Source organism: Vigna umbellata, chromosome 3, assembly GCF_029865625.1.
Source record: "Vigna umbellata cultivar VRB3 chromosome 3, Vumbellata_1.0, whole genome shotgun sequence".
NCBI classification, from domain to species: domain Eukaryota; kingdom Viridiplantae; phylum Streptophyta; class Magnoliopsida; order Fabales; family Fabaceae; genus Vigna; species Vigna umbellata.
Window position 1 is genome coordinate 290,469 of NC_142167.1, and position 26,081 is coordinate 316,549.

Consider the following 26,081-nt stretch of genomic DNA (forward strand, 5'->3'; position numbering starts at 1 on the left):
AATACTTATGACGCTCGCTGCCTGTGAGAACCAGCAACATCAAGACCGAACGCTCGCTGCTACAAAGGGACGAACGCTCAAAAAGAAGAACACTATCTGATCACTAGGAATACTATCTGTACGAACGCTCAGAAAAAGCCGAACACTATCAGTTCACTATCAGATTACTACGAACACTGTTTGGACGAACGCACATATGGATAAAATCTTACGAGAAACAAATACTGTTTTGGACGAACGCACATATGGATCAAATACAAATTTTTTGTTTGGACGAGCAGTAAGAAAAGTGAACATAGTCCGACTAACACATTTTGGACGAACGCACATAGATCAATTTCTAAGAAAACAAATACGTAAACACCTTTTGGACGAACGTATATATGGTTCAAATACTACAAGATCATATAGACAAACATTGTTTGAACAAACACATACTGTTTGGCGAACGTACAATTACTAAGTTAATAAGACCGAACGTTATTTTCACTAGGACGACAAAACCGACCGTTTAAGAATCCATATGAAGACCGAACGCTACACTCACCAGGACGAACGCTCAATATAACACTTATGGACGAACGCTCACTATAAGACCTATTGACGAACGCTCACTATAACATTTAAGGACGAACGTCTAAATTATAAACATTACTTAAGGACGAACGTGAACGCTCGTTACCTTAGAACACCATAACCGAACGCTCAACCCATTACTGCCGACCACTAATTGGTCGAGCAACTTGGACGAACGTCCAATTTTGATGTCAAAATTGGACGTACGCGCGTTCTGCAGAATTCTGCAGAATCGCATGAAGTTTTCCAGAAAACGCAGAAACCCATTTTTCATCCCCAAAATTTCCAGATTTGCTTCAAGACAGTAAAATTCAATAATCAAAACGAAAAATCTAGCTCCCCTTACCTCTTGAAGACTTCCTTTGTGAATCTTTGAAATTATCTCCCTCAAGACTTGCAGAACCAAGGCTTCTCCAGCAACTCTAGCAACTCTGAACTTCACCTCCTTCACCAATTTTGCAGCAAGGATTTCCTCTCTCATTTCAGAACTCAGCACCCCCTTATATCTTCCACGTTTGCAGCTTGTTGAATGGTGCCAGCAAGGAGAGTAAAATCCGGACGTCTTTGCTCCCCACTTCCAAATAAAACAAAGTTCTCCCCTTTTTATGGCAACTCGTGACTCCCTGATTGCTTCCCCCATCCCATTAAAAATAAAAAAAAAAAATAGGTCCTTACACATTCTGCACATCTTATTTTAATTCAATTATCCATTCCAAAACCTTGAATAATTAATGTACCGACAAGTCCCCTCGGCATAGAGCGAGCGAGCGGTTAACACAATGTCGCCCACCAAGGTTGTAAGACCCTTGTAAACTCAAAATTTTACCAAGTTGTAAAAATTTCAAGTTGTAATGTAAAATAGAATGCTGTCAAAATTTGACATAGTTTACTATTTTATGTATAACTTTTTATACAATTAATATTTTGGGTTGATTCTTTTTCCATTGGAAAGTAGACTCAAAGAGCTTCGATTCGAGTACTCATACGCCTAATTCCGACTTCGGGAAGGGGTTCAACCGATCTGTCAAAGTTGTGACAGATGTGCTGTTTGAGTTTTTCTTTGCTGGAACAATCGATTAACAGCTATAGTTAATCGATTGTTACAGAGAAAATTTCGTGTTTTAACCTCTGGACTCGTGTTAATCGATTAGCACTTGAGTTAATCGATTAGCTACGTCAGTTATGGAAACATAACAGCCTGGAACACGTTTTTTTGAGCGTGCAAGGTTGGGGAATCTTCCCACAAACCATTCTTTCCGGATTTTGGGCTGGAAAATGGATTAGGATGGCCAGATGTTGGTCTTTTATTGCTAAATTACAATATCTTGGGTCCTAGCTTATCTTGGAGCCATTTCTTTAAATCCAAATCAGATTTGGAAATTTGGGGAGAGTGGAGAGCTTTTTGGTGTGAGGAGAACGAAACTCTAAGTGTGCAGAGGTGTTGGAGCTTGCTTGGTCTACCAAGGAAAGGAGGAGTTACTCTCTTGGAAGAAGAAGTTAAGATCTTCAAGAGGTAAGGGGAGCTAACTTATCTCTTCTGTGATTATGTGTGTGCAGAATTTACTTGATGAATATGTGGTTTCTTATGGGTAAATGTTGAGTATTAAGAATTTGAGAATGAGAAATTGGGATTATCGTATACATAGGCATGCCATGATTTTAATTGGTTGACTTGAAGGGATCCTTGTGTTACAACTTTGATCTATGAATCTTGATTAAGTTATATGATGAAATATTGGTGGAAATTGATGGATCTATGTTGAATTGATGGTGGGATTTTATTCTTTTATGTTGGTATATGTGGATGGAAAGTTTTGAACCAATTTGGTCATGAAATGGGGTTGTATATAATAGAAGTTTATCTCACTGTATTTTGATTTGCGAAAATGGATTGAAGATTGATGAAGGTGAGAGTTATATAAGTTGTTTTCAGATTTGGATGTGGCACATTTTGGGATTTTGAGTGGTGGAAGCTACTCCTTTCCTTTGTTTTCTTGAATTTAGAAAGTGGTATGTGCAAACTGTTTTGGGATAAGTTGCAGTACGTTATTGATCTGTTTTGGTGTTTAAAATCTTGGAGGAAAGATCATTGTTGGGTGCTGAATGTTGGGTTGCAAGTTGTTAGAAAATTATGCAGGGATATGTGGTTGTTGGATAGTTAAAGAGTTGATTTTTGCATGAGAAATTGGATAGGATGATGTTATGATGTTTCTGGTTGATTGTGGAGTGGTAATAGACTCCAAATATGTTTGAAAACATGTTAGAAGTGTTGAATATGTACTGGAAATCAAATCTGGAAAATTCTGGGTGAAAAACCAGAATCTGGTTGCCGTCTGGACTTGTTTCTGGGTAAATTACGAACTGCTAATCGATTAACATGCAGTGTTAATCGATTAACACGCACCTGCACTTTGCAGAATTTGTTTTTGATAGTTTTGGGAGTTCCGGACGTCCGTTTTGGACGTTCTCTAGGTCGTTTTGGGGGTTCTTGACCCTTCCGGAGCTGTTGGTGATGGTTTCAAAACTGTTTGAGTTACTTAAATATGGGTATAAAAAGGATATAAAGAAAAAGTGTTATATATAAACTATTTTGAACTGTTTGATGCATTTGTTGAATGTAGAAATGTTGTGTGATCCATATGAAATTGTAAAAGGATATGAGGATGAGGTTTTCATGGTTAAGTCTTGTTGAAACCATGGTTGGATATGAATTGATTATGAATTTCATGATGTATGAGATGATTATTGGATGACAATAAAAATGTTGGATCTGTGATGGATTTAAGTTTATTGATTTTTGGAGGATTGATTATCATGAATATGAGAAGAGTCATGGTTGAGAGTGAAAGGATTCATAGTGTTGGCCTGAAATACATGTGCTGAAAAGTTTAAGGTTAGGTTGTTTAATCTTGATTTTGTGATGTAAAGTGTTTGAAAAATGTAGTTTTTGATGAAAGTAGGTTTTGGAATCATATTATGTGTGGTTATGATGGAAAATCTTGGTTTTATACCACTGTAAGAAAGGGATTGCGAAAAATAGGAAGTATTGGGGTCTTGTATGCTGTCTGGACCTGTTCTGGGTAAATTACGAACTGCTAATCGATTAACATGCAGTGTTAATCGATTAACACGCACCTGCACTTTGCAGAATTTGTTTTTGATAGTTTTGGGGGTTCCGGACGTCCGTTTTGGACGTTCTCTAAGTCGTTTTGGGGGTTCTTGACCCTTCCGGAACTGTTGGTGATGGTTTCAAAGCTGTTTGAGTTACCTAAATATGAGTATTAAAAGGATATAAAGAAAATGTGTTATGTGTACACTGTTTTGAATTGTTTGATATATCTATTTGATATGGGAATGTTGGGTGATCTGTTTGAGATTGCAAATTGATATGAGAATGATGTTTGGATGGTTAAGTACTGTTGAAATCATAGTTGTATATGATTTGATTATGAGTTTCATGTTAAATGAAGAATTGAGGTTATTAATGATATGGTATTGTGATAGTCTCACTTATGCATTTGAATATATTGAATATATGCTAAGTTCATGGTTGGCGAATATGTGATGATGATATGATATGGGCGTTATGGTATGGTTGGATTGGTATTGTAAGGATTATTGTATATGGGTAATTTGGTCAGATGATGTTATTAAACGAGTGGTGGATAGTAAGCGTTGTGCGTGTTGTCCCGGGGAATCTCTTTAGGTGAGTGATGGGGGGTATACTTGCACTTGTCCGGGGAAGCTCTTGTTCAGAGTGATGGAGGGTGACATTGTGTACTTGCCCGGGGAATCTCCCTATAGAGTGATGGGAAGCAGCACTACACATTGGGGTAATGTGTAACCGCCCGGGGAATCTCTTACATTTATGTAAGAGTGATGGGGGTGACGTGGGGTACTAGTCCGGTGAAGCTCGAGATAATTAAATTGGCGTTGTGCTTGCGGGCCCGGGGAATCTCTTTAGGCGAGTGATGAGGGGTATACTTGCACTTGTCCGGGGAAGCTCTTGATTAGAGTGATGGAGGGTGACTTGTGTACTTGCTCGGGGAATCTCCCTATAGAGTGATGGGAAGCAGCACTACACATTAGGGTAATGTGTAACGGCCCGGGGAAGCTCTGAAAAGAGTGATGGGAGTGACGCTAGTACATATTGGTGTATGTATTTTGATTGATCTGTAATATTGGTGGATGTAGTCTGATTTATTTTGTAATGCATATTGGTGTATGCATTCTAATTTGATATTTTGATACATATTGGTATATGCATAAGGTTGAAGCATAATTCGTACTTGGGTATATAGTTGGATGTGGTTAAGGTGTGGATGATAGTATGTTATTATGAGTATATTTATGATGTATATGAATTGTATTTTTGTTAGCTCACCCTTGCTTGTTTGTGCATGTGAATGCGATGATCGTATAATGTGTGATGTTATACGGGAGCAGATGTTATTGCAGATGTGATGGATGATGTTTTTGAACATGCATAAAGGATGAAAGAGAGATGGGATAGATGACTGGGAATGTATTTGTTTATATTCGATCCTGACTATTTAAATGTTTTATTTTCGGAATAATCAGTTTGTAATAAATATCGTACTATTTTTCCGTTGAGGTTGAATATTAAAATTTGAATTTTTACTTACGTGTTTTACGGAAAAATTAGTCGGCGTAACACCAAATATCGGGGTGTTACAAAGGTCAATCAAGATCGGGCGTCCAGACTAAGATGTACCGACCGTCCACCCAAGTGTGCAATCAGGACCGAGCGTCTAGCCATTCATGGACCGAGCGTCCACCCGAGCCGAGCACCAAGGCCGAACGTCCACCCAAACAGGTACCGTCCGATCATCATCATTTGTAGACCGAACGCCCACCCGGGACGCCAACCAAGAATGAGCGTTCAGTATGACCGACAAAACCGAACGTTCCATTCGGTCATCCACGGTATAAGACCGAACGTCCCGTTCAGTCATCACCATTTGGAGACCGAACGCACACCACCGTCGACCGTGCGATCCTTTACAATTACCATCCGGTCCTCCCCATTTGGGGACCGATCGCCCGCTCCGGACGCCAACTAAGAACGAGCGTTCAGTATGATCGACAAAACCGACTGGTTCCGACATAGCTTGACATCCTGGCCGACCATCGTCCTGAACGGCCGTTACTGGCCGGACATCACGCTGTCAACTACACAGTTAAGTGCTAATGACTCATTAAAGCCCTTAATGAAGGATAAGATATTATTGGGCCGTTTCCAGGCCCCCAAAAGGTAAAAGCCCATTACAATCAATATAAATAAAGGTCTCAGGTATGATTTCGAGAGAGATTGCTTACAACGCAATATATACATGCATTGCATATCGCTCTGTCATATTACTGACTTGAGCGTCGGAGTGCCTTTGGCAGGTACCTGAACCCCCGGCTTGAAGCAAAGGATGACCGCCTGGAGCGCATAAGGAGAACGCCACCCAGCGTGTCCAACCCCCAATCAAGAGACGGCCGTCCGTCCAGTATTCTTCAGCTCGTTGGATTCAGTGACGCCTGTCCGGTTTTCGCTAGCCCCAAATGTCAGAGCCGCTCGTCCGCGCCAGCTCGAAACCGTCCGCCCGGTCCATAGCAGCTTCATTGCTCGTCCGCCAGCCTTTACCGCTCGCGATCGCTCGGTCTTCGACAAGCAAGTTTGTATTTTAACAGGATCCTAACGTCGAAACAATAACCATTAGAACTAAGAGGATATAATAATTGAGATTAAAGAAGTGGGAGATGAAAATCACCAAAAGATCTATAAATAAATAGTGGGAACATTTAGACCATTTAAGTATTTGTTAGCATTTCTTTCTCTAGGCGATATTTTGTTTTAAGAGTAACCAATCATCTATTTTTTTTAATAGCACAATGTATGTCATCATCTAGGAGTTCTGATACATATGTTAGGTCATGTGGTCGAAGGATAACATGACCGATGAGGATAAAAGAATATTAAGCATATTGGTGAGTGTATTATTTGAAGCCGATTATGGAGTAAAGCGTCTTCGCGAATAAACGTTAAGAGTAACTTAATTCAAAACGAAGACAGTGTCAGAGTTGAAAGAAAAAAAAGTTTATTTTGTTTTCCAAATTCATTTCTTTCTTTCTTCTAGGTTTAATCCTTTAGTACATCCCTATTTATGTACGAATGTCTCAATTGGGTCCTCGTTTTTTAAAGTGTATCAAAATGGTCCTTAATTTTGAAAATTGATATCAATTGAGTCCTTTCCGTTAAGTTGGGTGAACGGCGTTAAAAAAATTGATGAGTGGATGCTGAGATGACGAACGGACGCTCGTCCACCAGCGGACGAACGCTCGTCCACCAGAGAACGAACGCTCGTCCACCAGAGAACGAACGCTCGTCCAGTGTGGAACGAACGGTCATCCAGCAGTAAGAGGTCGACGAGAGTTCGTTTTCTGGTGGACGAGCGTTCGTTTTCTGGTGGACGAGCGTTCGTTTTCTGGTGGACGACCGTTCGTTCTCTGGTGGACGAGCGTTCCTTCGCTGGTGGACGAGCGTTCGTTCGTCATCTCAGCATCCACTCATGAATTTTTTTAACGCCGTCCAGCCAACTTAACGGAAAGGACTCAATTGATATGAATTTTCAAAATTAAGGACCATTTTGATACACTTTAAAAAACGAGGACCCAATTGAGACATTCGTACATAAATAGGGATGTACTAAAGAATTAAACCTTTCTTCTATTCTACAAGACCAAACGATGTGAAAAGCAACGTTGAAAGAAGACACTTTATTTTACCTTGCCACTGTGTCACACGTGTGGTCCTAAAATAAACTCGTGTCGCTAAGGTAAGAAGCAGCAGCGAACCCGATTAGTGTAATAGAGTGAGTATGTATCTCCTTCCCGCTTCAACTCTGGACTTAGAGAAAGATCTGAAACAAGCTCCCTGCAAAACCCTCTCAACATTACATTATTATTAGGGTTTTAAGCTATCAATTTTGCACTCTCTTCTTCTTCTTCTTCCTCTTATCTCAATGGCCTCTTGTTCTTCCCTTTCTCTTTGTCCTCACACCTTCTGTTACCGCCACTGCCCTTACGGTACGCGCCGTTCCCTTTCCTGCTCTCTCTTCTCTTCTTCCCTCCCCGGTAGGCCTCTTTCTTCCCTTTCACTGAAACCTCGATTCAATGGAAGCGGTTCTTTTGAGTTTTTTCAATTAAGGTTTCACCGTATTGAGTGGGATATTTCGTGTTTCTAATTGAATTCTTGTTCCTCCTCACATCGTTCTATTTTAGCTAGGATTTTTAATGTTTGAAATGAAGCTTCCAAGGCACCACTACCACATTTGAAAGTGGTTTTGATAACGATTTGGTTTTTTCTTAAATGAGTGACACTGTAGCCATCACTCTGCTGAGTTGACTTAAAACATGTGTTGTGCTGCTTTTTGATGAACTCTTTTATAAATACTTCTATAAATACTTCTTGAAGATGAATATGAGAATACAGTAAGATAAGTTTTTCTTGTAAGTTATGAATTGTCTTTTTTAAAACACTTGTATAGGCGAACACCTGTAAATTGAGGAATATGTCAGCTGCTAAAGGATTTGTTATAACGACCCAGTTTGTGTGAAATATACATTGGCTTGGAAGTGTGAAAGCTGCTCCTGATTTAACTGGTAAGAAGTTGGTATGTTCATTGTTCTCACAAACAAGCTCATATAATCGATAAACAAGTGTTAGCACTATAATTTTGTGTCTATACTATCAGGTATTTATTGGCATGTCGCTAAGAACATATTAGATGCAGCTTGGAAGGATGGAAAAGCTCCAATTGATCCATCTACTATGGTAATAAACATTCAGCTGTTTTATCTTTTCTTTTATCTGCAAAACAGCTATTTTATCTGTTATTCTGCCTAATTCATTCTTTTCATTGTATTTGGTAATTGGACATGCTTTCTATACTTAATTTTTCATAAAGCATGTTAAGGATATGACTTAAGTGATTAGTAGATGGAAACTGGACGGTGGAGAAATCCACCGGATTAAGTTATTAGTGGAAATCATTGCAATTTGCAGGTAGGCAAATAACCAGCTATAGATTTTTCATTGTTTTCTCTTGGACCTTGGACCTAGTTGGCCTTCCTTTGTGCAATTGCACCAGCAGTTAGTTTTAATTTTCTCTGCAACCTAGCTGTACCTTGCTTACCTAGCTGAACTTAGGTTAAGTGGTTCTTTGACACATTTTTATCTTAATATATTGATTAAAATTTTGAGATATATTTAGCCGAGTACCTGTATATCCTGGTTTTTGTAAGAGCTTCTACAAGTGACAAATATGTTGCCTGCTATTACTTATGTCTAATTTTACAAAGCTTTCACACACACAAAAACGTAAACCACACTCACAATAACACTGGATATACCTTGTTTATTTGATTCAAACCAGCCACACAATTTATACACTGTCCAGGGCTAATGTTTCCCTTCCAACAGGACGCCAAAGATCCTGTCTACACTCTCATCAAACTAAAAACGTAACCCCAAACAACAAAAGCCAACCTATATATAGTCTTCCTTTTAGGAAGACTACCCTCCTAACCTCCTAACCAAGTAACTAATTTTTAATTTTCATCCTTCTTACATAAATATTCCATTTCCTAACCGGTACGTAGATTATCAATTTATCCAAGAAAAGATTGCATCTGGAGATATCTTCACTAAATCATAGCAGGGTCCTAAAATTAGTTATATTTGTAAAACAGTTTGGTTCATACTATTTATATGTACCAACTTGAAGTTATGGGCCTTCAGCCATCTCTTTGTTTTTGATGCACTTATATATATATATATATATACACACACACACGATCCTCTATTGTAAAAGACAGAGACAAATTATTTTTGTCTTTTAAAGCTCTATAATTATCCCTTCAATTATAATGGCCTTTTAAAGCTCTATAATCCACACAACACCCAGACTTGTATTTCCTTTTAATCAAAACAACTGGGGATGAAAAATGACTATTACTAGGCTTGATAATCCCTTCAATTAATAGTGCAATGAGGGAGGTTATAGTCTCTTCATGGGCATATGGGTAATGGTCAATTTAATATTAAGGGCAACTTGGGGTAGGACAGAAATTTGATGGTCAATTTAATATTGAGGGAAATTTAATATTTTCTTTATAAGATTAACATGAAGTCACTCATTTGAAGAAACAAACCTCGTATTTCTGTAACAAAGATGTCCACAGAGATTTACACTGCCCAGGACTTCTGCTGATCCCATTAGACAACAAATTTTGAGATATTTCTTCTCAGGGGGGCATCCTTCCTTTCCAACTTGAAATCGGTCTTTCAGTTCCTCACACATACCAATCAGCTTCTTAACTTCATCATGTTTCCACTTATTTCTCTTTGCTGATTTTGAAGATTTAGGTTCAGAATTTGATGTATTTACAGAATTGCATTCTTCAGTGTCTTCAGAATTTCCTTCTTTCAAAGGGGATGACTTCTCTCCTTTTGGGGTACATAACCATTGTTAGATTTAATTGACTTCTCAACTGGAGAGGATCCAACAAGTGGTTTGAAAAAATCGTTTGAAACCTCCGCATCAGACAAGTGATCCTCAATTCCACTTGAGATAGCAATGTCTTCAATAGGTAGTATTCGACCTACATCAATTAGATCTGCACCAAATAGTAGAACTACGGAGTGAAAAAAGATATGATACAACAAAAGGTGTAGCCGAAAAAAACATCAATTGAAATAAAATTCACTATTAGTTACACCAAATATAGTAAAAAGGACAAAGGGAGACAACTAAAAGCCTGTTGGAATTTGTAGCAATTAATGTTAGGATTCATGAACACAGGTATCAGAGTGGCGCAGCGGAAGCGTGGTGGGCCCATAACCCACAGGTCCCAGGATCGAAACCTGGCTCTGATATGCAATAAAATTTGTCTATTTTTTAATTATTATATATTTTTTTCTAAATTAATTACAATAAATATAATATAGGATCAAGGATCTTCCACACATTCTTTGTTCTTTGTAGTCTGAGAGATCTTGTCAAATCAAAGTCACAAATTTTTTCCGTACATGATATATACTAAGCACATCAATTTAGTATTTTTTAGACCCAGTAATAATTTGTATTAACCGCAACACTAATTTCACATTAACAACAACCATAAATTCATACAATCAACAAATTATTCAAATAAAATAAAATGACTTCTCCTCAGAAGACAATTTTATTAGCTTAAGAAAAATAACCACAAAATTAAACTTATCATAAAATCAATTTAAAATCAATAAAGATAATTTCTTAATTCAAAAGTCAACATAAAAATTTTAATATATAAAAAATATCTTTGCAATGATAACTTAAATACATAATAATAAAATTTGTTGGATATTTTACACATATTTCCATTCCAGATAATTTTCTTCTAAAACTACACGACTAACATAATGTTTTTCCATTTCTTACTCTATGTTTTTCTATACCAAACCTTAAAATAATCTATTTAATGTATCAAAATCATAATATATTCACTCCATTTTAAGAATTTCTACACCATACAATCAAACAACCATTGGAATAATTTTAAGAAAATTTTGGATGCGACAAAACCTCAATCCAAAATTTTATCGTTCATTAACTAAATATTTTCTTATAATTCATATAAACTATCATATTGTCAAATTATAATTTTTGTTTAAAAAATAACAATAATTTCTTTTATATAATTCTAACCACAACTTCAATATAATCATAATAAATCAATCTTTAAAATTGTAAGGTCTTGAAAATTTAACCAACCTCCACCTGTCAAATCAAGTTATTAATGTCAGAAAACCCTGTTCAAATTTTGTATTTGGAAACGCACCCAACCCCACACTCTGACCACCATTAATTGCACGCGCCACACTTGCAGTGCCATTAAAACGTACTCACACCCATTCTGCATGTAACTGCCAAGTGTCACTTTGGAACATTCGAAATCGTTAGTGGAATCCATGTGGCAGCAGGAGAATGGACGCTCGTCCTGCATGGGAAGGGAAAATGATTTTCTGAAAAACTCTCTTTCCACTCTTCTGCATGTTTCGTCTTCTTCCCCAAACTTCTGATTTCCAAATTCTCTACCTTCTCTCTAGAAACCTCCATCTTCTCTCTACCATAACTCACTTTCTTCTTCTCCGATCCAATTTCAGAGACCGTAGAAGAGATCCAGACGTCCTAAGCTTTCCATCAAACCGAACAAGTTCAAGTTTTGAATCTGGTAAGTTCGTCCCTTAGTCGTTCATTATTAGGTTTCATACAAAACCAAACCTGGTTACCTGCATGTTCTTGTCTGAATCAAATTTTGATTCTGTAAATGGTTTTAGTTCGCAAGAGTTGAGTGATATGAGAATAGAAGTGGTAGTTGGGCAAATCCCGAATTTTCACGTTAGGACGTTCGTTCACGAATCCAGGTAAGGGAAGCTTATTAAGTTTAATTCATGTGTATGTGTTGTGCTGTATGATATTATATGAGTTGTGAAGCATGAAATATGTGTTAATTGATCTTTGGTATATGATCTGGATGATGAAATGTTATATGGAATTCATGAAATGTGCTACGATATGAGTAGTTAAATGTATGAAAGTTTATACTGAAAAATGAGTTTACTGTAATTGAGATCTTGAATATGAAATGCTATGATAATGAACGTTCGTTATCGAACGGTCCTTGACCGTTCGGTATTTGTATAATTCCCTTGAAAAGCAGAATTCTTTCATCTGGAAAGAATACTTATTTAGGACGAACGCCCTCTTATATTAGTCTTGCGTTTGAGCGTTCGGCCAAACGTAGGTGCTCTGAGTGTTATGTGAGAAATTGAGAAGCTTGAAAAATATAAATTCTATACTCAGTCATTCTGGAATATTTCACCTCCCTATTGTTATCTTATAAATTTCTATTTCTATTAATATTTCGCATCAGCAATGGGTCTCGACCCAAAGCGTACGTCCTAAGTGGCGCTCGCTCTTATACCGAACGCTCGTCCCAAAAGCGTACGTTATAAGTAGCGCTCGGTCTTATACCGAACGTTCGTTCTTTATCCTTAATTACTAAATGGGTAGAAATAGCGTTCGTCCAAAAGTTTTAGTAACGTTCGTCCAAAACTTCGATAAATACATATTACCGCGTTCGGTCATTGACTGGCGGTTAGTCTCTTTTATTAAATCGTACTCGGTATCAGTACCTAAACGCCTTGCGGTGTCTTTATCCATTTGGATTCGATCTATAGTTATTGAACTTAAATTATTCTAAGTATCATTTGAAGCGTCCTAGAATCAGTTCATTTAACTGATTCAAGTGGTCATAACGTCCGTCCTTGGAAAGACGTTCGTTTCCTTCCGTTCAGAAACGAGAACTTCTCTGTATCATGGTAACGTTCGTCCTCATTATGAAGGGGGCTGAACGCTCGTCTTTTTGTGAAACTAAATTGGAGTATGAAAATGATGTTACGTTGGAAAGTTAGTGATAATGAACAGTATATGAGATGAATCTATGGTTGTGGAATTTGAACGAGCGTTCCGTGGAGGAACGACTCTTGTATTGAATATGGAAAGTTGTATAGTATGACTGTGGTAAAGCTGCTAATGGCTGTTCATCCTGATGTTCCGTGAGTGCTCGTCCTCAAGTAGAGGGGAGTAGGTCATGTGTGGGAACGGCAGGAGGTCCTAGTCCTTTTGAGTACTTTGGACTGATAGGGCTAACCTCGGGTGGCAGCTGATGGGTATTACCCAGCTATTTAATCCCCCGGGTGCACGAACGCCTGTAGATACACAGATTCATACAGTCCGGACGGTCTGTCTTATGAGAGTTTCATAATGATTTTATGTGTTGAGATATTTTATAATTTATGATATGTTGAATTGCATGAATGACTTGTGAATTAAATTCAATAAGCTTACCTTGTGTTCTTTCCTTGTGTTGTCGTTCGTACCTGTACTTCCGTCATGTCTATGCAATGATCATCCGTGTGGATGTGAGCAGATGGTGAGGCGTTGCTTGAAGAAACGCTGGAAGAAGAAATTTTGGGAGACGCCAATCTGGTTGATGTAGAGGTTAAAGCCGAGCCCTAGAGCGCTCGTTAAGTTTTAGTCTTTAGTATTTCTGTTTAGCTTTTTGAACGTTCGGTTATTTGGTGTTGTAAAACCGTTCGTCCTTGACTCTTATTACTTTCGCTGTTTTGTATTTTAGCATTTTAAGGTCGTTCGGCCAGAACCTCTGTTTTAGTAATTAAGACTGCATTGGTTAACCGTTAAATTGTAATTAAATTCTGATTATGGTTATTACCGTATTTTGGGATGTTACAAAAATACTCATCATATCCTCTTAAAATACTCTTCTTTTCTCAAGATTCTCAAATCTTTTTGTCTAATTCAAACAATAATATAAACAATTAAAAATAATAATATGATTATAACTTACAAAATATATGAACACTTCTTGCTATAATAAAAAATTTCATAAAATCCTTCTCTTACTTTATTTGCATTATCAATGCCTATTTTTTTTTTCTATTTACATTTAATATCTCGTCTTAATGTCCAAAGTTGTTTCCTTAGGAGATTCTAACACGCATCTTCTCTTTTCAACATATGATTTTTGCATGCTAAAAAGGCTTTCATCTTCTCTTCAATATGTTTAACCTTTCACTAGTTTCTTGTAGGAATTTTGGTACTAGTGTTTTATTGACAAGTGCACCAAATCGTTCAAGTAATATAAAATGGTAAAATCAAGTATCGTTTCCTAAGAGACTCGTGTAATACTAAACCGTCGTATAATAACTTAACTAATTAAGACTAAAGAATAATCCCATTGAATGAACTTTAAATGCAATGAAATTAAACATGATACTTTAAATGTAAATTGATCTTTTGTAGCTAAAACAAAATTGAATGAATGAAATTAATATGATATGAGATGATGATGTTGGGGTTAGATTTTGTCTACTTCACTTCCGTGCATATTAGAATTCATCTTCTTCATTGAAATGCTAATGCCAACTTTCTAGATTACTTCAAACCCAATTCCTTGATGTAAAAAACCTAGATTTGATTATTAGACATCAATCTATTGAAAAACCCTAATAATCAATTCCGCATCAATTCTGCATTAAGAGAAGAAGTTTATGACAACTAAAGGTCATATCTCTATTTCTAGATAATATTTCTTTTAGGTAATTACTCCTAATCACGATTCATAAGCTATTTTCCAATAACTAATAAATCCAAACATCAAAGTTATAAATGGCCAAAAACATAACAAGCATTAAAAATAAGAGAAAATTACTAACATTCAATAAAAGAAGCTTAATATATTCAAAACATGTTCAAATACATGAAGTTAAGAGGTTACATCTTTCCCCAACAACAAATGAATTTAGCTCTCCATTGTCATGGAAAACTTTGGCTTACGATGGAAGAATGTGGAAGAAATGAAAACACAAGGAAAAGAAAGGGAGAGTTCCCACACGCCCAATCTTGCTCCAAGAGGTCGAAATTAGGGTTTATGTGCTTCAGCCGTTAAAAGAGATCCACCTTATCACGTAAAAGCCTTTAAATAGGTCAAGAGTTCCATGTCGGCAAAAGTGACTGACACTCATCGCCCTAACTGGGGCGCCCAGGCGTGGTTGCGTGATGAATGGCGCTCAACACCCCTAGAGGTGGCGCTCAGGTGTCCTTGTGTGGTGAATGGCGCTCAACGCCCCTAGAGGTGGCGCTCAGGCGTCCATACGTGGTGAGTGGTGCTCAACGCCCCATAAGAGGGCGCCCAGGGGTCCTTACGTGACAATTGCCCCTCAGCGCCCCTTGAGTGGGCGCCCAGGCATTCTTGTGCCTTCTTTAGCCTTCTAGTTTGGTGCTTTTGTTGTTCTTCACCGGGTTCCAACTCCTTGATAATTTGATCATCTTCCAAACATACCAATAATCTACAAAATTGAGGGAATTAGTGATGAAAATCATTAAGTATAACCTCAACTAACTTATTCACAAAATTAAGATAAAAGCGAGAATTTAAGCAAGCTTCAGGCTCAAAGGAAACTTGTTAAGATATACTTGTCTTTCATTACCCATCGCCAATCATTACAGAATCTGAGGGTTGGAACAGTACACGAATGGAGGTGTGTGGCCAAACGTGGTTACAAAATATTGTGAGAACTACAAGTGTCCACAAAGACAATGACAGGTAAACCTTCAAGAAATCCTCCAAATTTGAAGATGTGGTTAGAAAGGGATCATGTATGATCATTTGGTTCAGTTATAATGGGGCCATCCGTGGAGGAAGGATGGAAAAAGAAGAAACTCATCCCCTAACAGCAGAAAATGACTGAATGAGCACTTGTGGCCAGAGTAGTATTTTTTCATCACAGTTTCAACGCAAATAAATTGCTCGCCTTTCTTGTAGTTAAGTTGCAGGTAGGCTCTTGATGGGTATGGGGTTGACTGAGATAACTCTAGAGGTGGATGATGGGTTGGTTTTGGATGTGAGAAGAAAATGATTTGAAGGTTGTGGCAAAAAGGGAGATGGGTAACAGTATTTTGTTTTTGAATCCTATATTTTGGATTCAACAGTCCAGCCAGCCCTACAGCCTAAGAAATGGAAGTAGGTAAGAGAACATGTAATTCTCTTCTAATATCAAGAAAGAGTCCTGAAATGAAACGATTTAAAATCATTTCTAGGGTGAGGCTCGTGACAGTCACAGTTTTGCAAAAGCTTCTTGATATGTTATGGAGCCAAGATGAAATAGTTCTTCTGATGGTTGGCATAAGTCGAAGGGCAAAAATGCAGTTCCAAGGCACCAGTAATTGTTGCCCACTCAGTGAGTTGTTGAATATGAACAAAATTTGTAAAAGTTAAAAATGTCAGCACCAATCACAATAAGGATTTTGTTCCCTTTCCACACCATCGAATTAGAGGCTTCCTTAAACATAAACAACCAACAATTATGGAGGATTATATCTAGGAACTGAATTATTTTCTTTATAAGATTAACATTCATTTGAAGAAACAAACCTCGTATTTCTGTAACAAAGATGTCCACAGAGATTTACACTGCCCAGGACTTCTGCTGATCCCATCAGACAACAAATTCTGAGATATTTCTTCTCAGGGGGCATCCTTCCTTTCCAACTTGAAATCAGTCATTCAGTTCCTCACACATACCAATCAACTTCTTAACTTCATCATGTTTCTATTTATTTCTCTTTGCTGATTTTGAAGATTTAGGTTCAGAATTTGATGTATTTACAGAATTGCATTCTTCAGGGTCTTCAGAATTACCTTCTTTCAAAGGGGATGACTTCTCTCCTTTTGAGAGGATCCAACAAGTGGTTTAAAAAAATCGTTTGAAACCTCCGCATCAGACAAGTGATCCTCAACTCCATAGCAATGTCTTCAATTGGTAGTATACCACCTATATCAATTCGATCTGCACCAAATAATAGAAGTACGGAGTGAAAACAGATATGATAATGTTAGGATTCATAAACATAGATATCAGAGTGGCGCAGCGGAAGCGTGGTGGGCCCATAACCCACAGGTCCCAGGATCGAAACCTGGCTCTGATATCAATCAAAATTTTTTACTCTATATTTTTCTATACCAAACCCTGACATAATCTATTTAATGTATCAAAATCATAATATATTCACTCCATTCTAAGAATTTCTACACCATACAATCAAACAACCATAGGAATAATTTTAAGAAAATCATTGTTAACTAACTATCAACTTGAATAACTATATACATTTATTTTTATCAAAATTTCATTTCCTCTATTAGTTTATCCAACATCATTCTAATTTCTTCTTCTAATACTGTGAATCATATTTTTGTTTGGATGCGACAAAACCTCAATCCAAAAATTTATCGTTCATTAACTAAATATTTTCTTATATTTCATATATACTATCATTGTCAAAATATAATTTTTGTTTAAAAAATAACAATAATTTCTTTTATATAATTCTAACCACAACTTCAATATAATCATAATAAATCAATCTTCCCTTGGTATCAATCTTAAAATACTCATCATATCCTCTTAAATACTCTTCTTTTCTCAAGATTCTCAAATCTTTTTCTCTAATTCAAACAATAATATAAACAATTAAAATTAATAATATGATTATAACTTACAAAATATATGAACACTTCATGCTATAATAATAAATTTCATAAAATCCTTCTCTTACTTTATTTCCATTATCAATGCCTATTTTTTTTTTCTATTTACATTTAATATCTCGTCTTAATGTCCAAAGTTGTTTCCTTAAAAGATTCTAACACGCGTCTTCTCTTTTCAACAATTTTTGCATGCTAAAAAATGTTTTCATCTTCTCTTGAATATGTTTAACCTTTCATTAGTTTGTTGTAGGAATTTTGGTACTAGTAACATGCTTTTTTTCATCTTGATACCATGGAGTTTTACATTTTCTACCATATAGAACTTGAAAAGGTGTCATATTCTTATACATGTATAGAAAATGTTATTATTAGTAAATTTTACCAAAAGTAAAATTTCTTCCCAACCACAAAGGTGATCAAGTATGCAAGCCTACAACAAATATTCAAGGACTGTATAATTTTTTCCAATCCAATTGAATATCTATTTGAGGATGATAAGCAGAACTCAATTTTAAATTGGTTTCCAAATCATCATGTAGATTTTTTCAAAGCTTAGAAGTGAATCATGGGTCTCTATGGTAGAGCTTTGGGCCATGTATCGAGCTACTGGAGTGGAGTGCGAATAACATGTCAAACATGTCATCTTTGACATGAAATTGTTGATCTTAACAACCAAATGGAGTACATCTTCGAAGAACCTATGTTTTTAGTGCACAATGACCGCACTCCACCATCACACCCACATATGGATGAATACAGTCTAGGGACTACTCAATCTGTGTCATCTGTCCCATCCGGAGGCACGACTTCTTCACGTGATTCGAAATGCAAAGCTTTTGTGGTGGACTTAATAGACTCACAATTTTAAAAGTTGACTACAAAGTTGGATGACTTCGTGGATGTAATGGGATCGAATAACTCTCACTTTGAGAAAATATCATCCATAGCCAAACGGGAAGTGGTTGTCATTGAGAAACACAATGAAATTCTCAGTGATCAAGTGGGGATGATGTGCCACAACACAACATTCCAATACATTGAGAACGACGTATGGGAAGTGTTATTTGTCGTGAATATACAAGAAGATGGCCTTATGGTCAGTGTTATGATTTTCTATGTGCAAACCACATTTACATGAAAAGGTTAATGGTTATGCCCACTCATCGATAATTTAATAAGTTACTTAACATGATGATGGGTGGTAGTTGAGTTGTTGTATAGAATGAGTGGATATGTTTTCTTTATTCGGTCATTTTCACTCTTCTATCATGTACTATATTATTTTGAACTATGTTAATTATGGATAAATTTTAAGTATATGAAGTTGGTATTTTCTTATTATTGTTTGTTCTTATATCATCATTGTTCTTATTTCATTGTTTTTGAAGTTAATCTTCAATGGTGTCATCATCATCACAATAGAGTCATAGAAGTCGAAAGGGAAAAAAATTGGCCATTAAGAAAGACATTATTGCAATGAGAAAACCATACGTCGAAGTTGTATTAGATCAATGACGTGTCTTTAGCGATCATCATTAGATGGAGCACCACACAAGTGATTTTTATGTAAGAACTCTTGTGGTGTCAAATATTATAATTTTGATTCCTTTGCCATATCGAGTCTTTATTTTCATCATCATCTAGTATTTCAAGGGCTGACAAACTTTATTTCATTGGATCGTCCATTCTATCCAAATTTGATAAAAGTTTTCTATTCAAATCTAAGGATCTATGCCAATAGATACCTACAAAGTAAGGTGAACATAAAAAGAATTAAGCTAAGACCATATGATTGGTTTAATATTGCCCATAAAAAATATGAGGGTTGAAAATTGTCCTTCGTCGATTTACCAGAAGACATCCCCTTTGACTGTGACATGACATTGATATCTATGGTGAGACCAGACATGTAGGGTTAATGTTTGAAAACTGTTGGTTGTTTGCACATAAATGACATACTTCTTCATTATGTTTTCGTGCATATATTGACTCCATGAGCTAGAAATTTTGCAAAATTGTTACAAGAAGATATTTTTATGATATGTGTGCTTAAAAATAACATATCCATTAATTGGATTGATCATATCATGCAACATATGCTTAAATGCAAGACAATTGACACACCTCTCCCATATGATGTATTGATCACCCAAATTATGTAATACAGTGGAGTATATCTTTATGTTGACGCATCACTCAAATTGGGTTGAGACAACATTTTTTCACCAATTCTTTGAAGAAGTTCAATATTGTTAATGTCAATGGTGTATGACAACATGACTTTCGTGTTAATGAAAATGAAGGACAACCACAAGAACAAAGTCTTGAGCATGAGAAAATATTATATGAAACCAACACCTTGATGGTCATTTTCAACATCATCTTTATCTTTCAAATTCTTACATGATGACTCAAATGTGGGATGAGTTTTAAGACTTACAAAACATAATGTAATGTATGGAAGATATACAATGACGTGTTGAGAGAATTGAAAATAATTTTTCAACTTAACTCTAGACATCAACCAACAAATAACAAAAGTGAATTTCAATGTCAGCTCAATTTTCCATGAATAAGAGGATTAAGAGGTTTTATAATTGTATACATCTATCATCATCCTTGTTATATTACATGAACTTTAATTATATTTTATTAATATAAATATTGTTTTAATTATTTATTAATTTTTTATTCTACTATTTCAAATAATATTTACCAAAAAATTTGTTACTCATAAATATAATTTTATATTACTATTACATTTAAGAACAATTTGATAATCTTTATTTTCTATCAATTAAACATTTTTTAATCTATGACATCAGTCAAATCATACACAAATTTTTACAAATTTTATTTACAAATCCATTCTTAATTACTTCCAAATCCCTTCAAAAAAATAATATACAATTTACTTTCAAATTCTCTTAAATTTATTCACTTCTCCTTTAAACTCTATTTCTGAAGTGAATTCTTGTTTTACCTAATTTCTTGCAAAATGTGAAAAAACAATAGATTTCTCACTCTGGACGAAATTTTGAAAATCCTAAATATATTTTTTATTTTTGTATTCTTTTTCGGATCGAGTATTGTCAAACTCAAAATAAAAAAGATAAAATTGAAAATTTAAATTATACGGAGGTGCACAGAAGAAAATTATATAGGTGCAGAAATAAACACCCACTTACTTTTATAGCCTAAAACCCGACCCATCGGATCCAACCCGGTCCATTGTTAAAAGAAGCAGCATAATTTTTTTCTCTCTAAAACCCTAAACCTCGTTGCGCCAAAGCAGCTTCCTTCAAATGCCATTTTATTTTTCTCTTCACCACTTCTAGGGTTTCAGTTTTTGGCATCCAATGGCACTATTCCTTCTATACGAATCCGCTTCGGGCTATGCACTGTTCGAGGCTCATGGCCTCGATGAAATTGGTCAGAACACCGAAGCAGTTCGCAACTCCGTTTCCGACCTCAACAGGTTTGGGAAAGTCGTTCAGCTTCGTTCCTTCAATCCTTTCACTTCCGCTCTTGATGCCCTCAAGCAGTGCAACGCCGTCTCTGAAGGTAACCAACCAGTCTCTCACGCTGTTATTTAGATAAAGTTGCATTTTTCAGAATCCATATTGTAGAAAATCAACTGGTACCAAGTTTATTAGTGTAATCGTAATTTCTATTCTGGTTGGTTGAATTTTCTATTTAGGTTACGTGCTTTGCTTCTTTAATTTTTCCTTATTACGTGCTTTTTATTCTGTTTAGTGATTTTTATTGTCTAGTATGTTGACTATTATATTTCGGGGTTTTCAGGCATATTGACTGATGAGCTAAGGACTGTTTTGGAGACTAACTTGCCTAAAGTAAAGGAAGGTAAAAAGGCCAAGTTCAGTTTAGGTGTGTCTGATCCTAAGATTGGTTCACAAATATCTGAAGTGACAAAGCTTCCTTGCCAGAGTAATGAGTTTGTTAGCGAACTTCTTCGAGGGGTGCGATTGCATTTTGATACCTTTGTTGGTGATCTCAAGGTTAGTGTTTCCTCCTGCCCATTGTTGTGTTTCTGTATGTGCAGGATACCGAGTTTATATTTAATGTTTGTCCTGTTTTGGATTTCATAGGCTGGAGATTTGGAAAAGGCCCAACTTGGTCTGGGGCATAGTTACAGCAGAGCGAAGGTGAAATTTAATGTCAATAGAGTGGACAACATGGTTATTCAAGCTATCTTCCTTCTTGATACACTTGATAAGGATATCAATTCGTTCTCCATGAGAGTGAGGTAGTATTGTATATCATTAAATAATTCACTTTCTTTGACAGTTTTGTTAACGTGAAGAATTCATTTCTCTATTTGATTCGTAATTATGTGCAGAGAGTGGTATTCATGGCATTTTCCTGAGCTGGTGAAAATTGTAAATGATAATTACCTGTATGCCAAAGTTTCAAAATATATTGAGGATAAGGCCAAGTTGACTGAAGACAAGATTCCTAGCTTAACTGAAATAGTTGGAGATGAGGATAAAGCAAAGGAGATTGTGGAAGCTGCCAAGGCCTCCATGGGTAGAATTCTCATCCTATTAGGGGCTTTGTTTCATTATATAATGTTTCCCTATGAATCATTATCCAGGAATATTATCAATTGAATTTGATTCTAAGACATTTGAACTTGTGTTTGGCTTAATTTTGATTTCCCTAGGAATCCTTTTTAAATTTTAGAAATGGTTATAATAAAGGTGAAGTGAAAGCTTTAATGGGGTTTGAAAATTAAGTTCAATATTCCCATGAGAATGTAGTTTTCTTGCACTTGACAATAAAAACTGTATAGACATGTGAAGAGAATATATCTGGAAATAATTTTATATCTTTCTAACAGACATAAGGATGAATATTCCCTCTTTCATATACCCTGAAATGCAAAAAAAAATTGTGAAACAAATGTATCTGGTGGTTTTAACTTTTGCTTTATTCTGTATTCAAGTCTTCTTTCTGTTGATTTTTTTCAGGACAGGATCTGTCTCCAGTTGACTTGATCAATGTCCAACAATTTGCACAGAGGGTAATGGATCTGTCTGAGTACAGGAAGAACCTTTATGACTACCTGGTTGCTAAAATGAATGATATTGCGCCAAATTTGGCCTCTTTAATTGGTGAAGTTGTTGGTGCTCGTTTGATTTCGCATGCTGGTAGTCTCACAAATTTAGCCAAGTGCCCCTCATCAACTCTTCAAATTCTTGGTGCAGAGAAGGCTTTGTTCAGGTTTAAACTACGCCTTTTGTTTTGGAGTTTCTTTAGTTTTGAACTGTGAATTTGTTTATTGGAAGTTTGAACTAAAACAAACATGGCATCATTTGTAAAAGTGAAACTGCAGGGATTTGGTAATTCCATTGTTTAGATGGCTAAAATACAGACATTACTTTTCCTTGTGCGCCGTCTACAGCTTTATATTGTTTTGCTTTCTTTATTCAGGGCATTGAAAACCAGAGGAAACACTCCCAAATATGGTTTGATATTCCACTCTTCTTTTATTGGTCGGGCATCTGCCAAAAATAAGGGCAGAATGGCTCGTTACCTTGCAAACAAGTGCTCAATTGCATCACGGATTGACTGCTTTTCTGGTTTGTTTCTTACATATTTAATTTAGAAATATTCATGGCTGTACGTGTCACCTTTGTCATGATTTTGTTGTACCTCAATGCAGAAAGGGGTACTACTGTGTTTGGGGAGAAACTCCGTGAGCAAGTTGAGGAACGACTCGACTTTTATGACAAGGGAGTTGCCCCTCGCAAGAACATAGATGTCATGCAGTCTGCTATTGAAAGTGCTGAAAATAAAGGTTATACAGTCACCTGATTTTTCTGTTGTGATTTTCACCAAATTAATTTTGGTTTTAATTGTATCTCAACTCGACTTGGGCGCATATATATTGTTCGTAATATGGTGGATAGTTATGAAACATAAAAGTTGCAGGTCGTAGTAAGTTTCATGTCCTGGGGTGGATGCTAATGTGTACTAACTGTGCAGATACTGAGATGGAAACAGAAGCGCCCGCTGAAGTTTCAGGCAAGAAATCCAAAAAGAAGAACCAAAAAGCTGCTGCTGACGAAGGTGGTGACATGATTCTAGATAAGCCTACAAAAGTTACAAATGGTGATGCTGTGGAAGATCATAAATCAGAGAAGAAAAAGAAAAAGAAAGAAAAGAGGAAGTTGGAACAGGAGACCGAACATGAGGATCAGGCTGAAGACGATGGTGCCAATGGGGTCGTGAATGAGCAGGATGGAACAGCTAAAAAGAAGAAGAATAAGAAGGTCAATAATGTAGTGGAGACTGGTGAAGAGTCTAAGAAGAAGAAAAAGAAATCAAAAAAGGAAACCGAGTAAACAATGATGTAATTGCAGTTTAGCTGTCAAAATCGAATTTGTCATGTTGTAGTTTTGGGGAATGTTTAGTTTTATTTGTTTGAATTTTACCATTTTGCTGAATTTGACTAGAACTATTGTGTTAACTTGTCGTTTGGTATACAAATTTTGTCCCAGCAAGTTTTTGCATGATTTCATTGTTAGAGTAGTTCATGCACAATTGTTTTTCTCTATTATAAACTCTTTACTAGAAAGGAGTTTTTTTTTTTTTATCATTAGTCATTGCTTTTTGTATTTTGATATTGTACTTTCTAATAATTTTTTAAAATGTTTCTTTCGTTTATTTTATTATATATAATACGAGATATTATTAGCAGAATTTAACAATTTTATATTTTAAAGTTTTGAATTTAGCAATGGTTTGACTAGATGTTGTATATTCAATTCACACGCTACAATCATATTCATATGTTATATTATTTAAGACTGAACATTGGTTAAGCGTTAATTGTTTTTAATGTGTGCCCTAAGTAGACCACATGCATCTCCATCCCTGACCTTTGTTTTTGACATGCCTGTGTGAGCTTTAACCCTATAAAATGCTCCCTTTTTGTCGTCCATGTTCTCTAATAATCTTATTACACTATCTTCACCTTTGTAAAAATTTATAATTCTTTACTTATTAAATCATTTAGGTTAAGTATGCTTTTAGAACTTTCATGTGCATTTTGAAATTTATTCCTCTTTCATCCTTCTTATAAAAGTCATTTTTATAATGAATAGAACATATCTTTCATTTTGAACGTCTTTAATTCTTTCAGGTGTATAATGACAATGCAGATATGGACATGTAATAAGTATCTGAGGCTAGAAAGATTATGTTTTTATTGTAAATGTTATATGTCTAGATTGTGTTGGATTTGTGTTACAACATTCTATTCCATGAGAAGTTGACTTTAACGGAATACTAATTTTCTTATGTTTTTATTTATTTATGTAATTTATCTTAATTTTTTATACTTTTCATTGATTTGGTTTATGTATAATGTGTCTTGGGTTATGTCTTATAACATGTCAAAAATGAAGTTTCAACAAGTGAATTATATCATCATGCATATAAAGTATAATATGTCCACATTATCATTGTTGTTACACACCTAAAAAAATTATTGAGACATCATCATGCATGTATTGAATTGATCCTCCCTCAAAGAGTTATTCAGATATGAAGTTGTCTGTATTAAAACACTTGTATTGAGCTATTTGTACCAGTTAGGATTAATTAGGAAACCATGAGTGATCGACAATACTCAATGTATACTAAGAGTGATTATAATACTTGAGAACTAGGAGTGGATAAACTCGGACTAGTTCGAATTGACTAGGGTTGATACCAAAAGTGTTTAGAATACTTGGACTAGTCAAGATTAACTAGGGAAACCAAGAGTAGTTTAGAATACTCAGTCTAGTAAGGATTGACTAGGGAACCAAGAGTAGTGATAATACTTGCAATCAGGAGTGAGTTAAATTCAATTGTAATCTTGGATATGATTAGGAGAATCTCTAAAGAGTTATTGGAAAAGACTGAACGTAGCTTAGATTGAATGAACCAGTATAAAAAATACCTATGTTATTATCTATTTATTTAAAATATTTTCTTAAATTTTTTTATTAAAAATACAATTGTATAACAACTATAACAAATTGTCTAACTTTTATAGCAAATTGTTTAATCCCCACTATAGTTGACAAGCGTTATTTTATGAAAAAAATTTACAAATGCTATTCAAGTCCCTATTATTAGTGTTTTCCTTGTACTTCAAAAATAAGCATCATTTCACACATTTTGAATATAAAGATGACTTTTACATGAAGTTTTAGAAGAATAAATTTTAATTTTGAATATAAATTCAGAAACTAAAACATACTTAACCAAAATTATTTTTTCTTTTTCATTATCAAACACCTTGA

At 35.6% G+C, this 26,081-nt stretch overlaps 1 protein-coding gene, 2 long non-coding RNA genes and 2 other non-coding genes across 6 annotated transcripts; 4 read left to right on the forward strand and 1 right to left on the reverse strand.

Annotated features, from left to right (window-relative positions):
• The first annotated feature begins 7,311 nt into the window (after nucleotides 1–7,311).
• Nucleotides 7,312–13,945, forward strand: LOC148201316 (uncharacterized). 2 transcript variants are annotated; one of them, XR_015784747.1, is made up of 4 exons: nucleotides 7,312–7,671; nucleotides 8,133–8,247; nucleotides 8,340–8,419; nucleotides 13,624–13,945. It is a non-coding gene; the product is annotated as an uncharacterized LOC148201316 (long non-coding RNA). The 2 variants fall into 2 exon arrangements; XR_015784746.1 differs by having other exon boundaries at nucleotides 7,312–8,247.
• On the forward strand, nucleotides 10,451–10,522 carry TRNAM-CAU (transfer RNA methionine (anticodon CAU)). The gene has a single exon. It is a non-coding gene; the product is annotated as a tRNA-Met (tRNA).
• A 980-nt stretch (nucleotides 13,946–14,925) lies between the features above and the next one.
• On the reverse strand, nucleotides 14,926–17,223 carry LOC148201317 (uncharacterized). Its single transcript, XR_015785149.1, has 2 exons — nucleotides 16,648–17,223; nucleotides 14,926–15,562 (listed from the first exon to the last, which is right to left on the reverse strand). It is a non-coding gene; the product is annotated as an uncharacterized LOC148201317 (long non-coding RNA).
• On the forward strand, nucleotides 17,130–17,201 carry TRNAM-CAU (transfer RNA methionine (anticodon CAU)). The gene has a single exon. It is a non-coding gene; the product is annotated as a tRNA-Met (tRNA).
• A 3,818-nt stretch (nucleotides 17,224–21,041) lies between the features above and the next one.
• Nucleotides 21,042–24,299, forward strand: LOC124821093 (nucleolar protein 56-like). The gene is made up of 8 exons (XM_047292914.2): nucleotides 21,042–21,327; nucleotides 21,568–21,782; nucleotides 21,873–22,030; nucleotides 22,124–22,311; nucleotides 22,755–23,007; nucleotides 23,218–23,366; nucleotides 23,450–23,584; nucleotides 23,773–24,299. The coding sequence occupies exons 1-8, from the start codon at nucleotides 21,123–21,125 to the stop codon at nucleotides 24,129–24,131; spliced, it is 1,662 nt and encodes a 553-aa protein (XP_047148870.2). The 5' UTR covers nucleotides 21,042–21,122; the 3' UTR covers nucleotides 24,132–24,299.
• The last annotated feature ends 1,782 nt before the right edge of the window (nucleotides 24,300–26,081 follow it).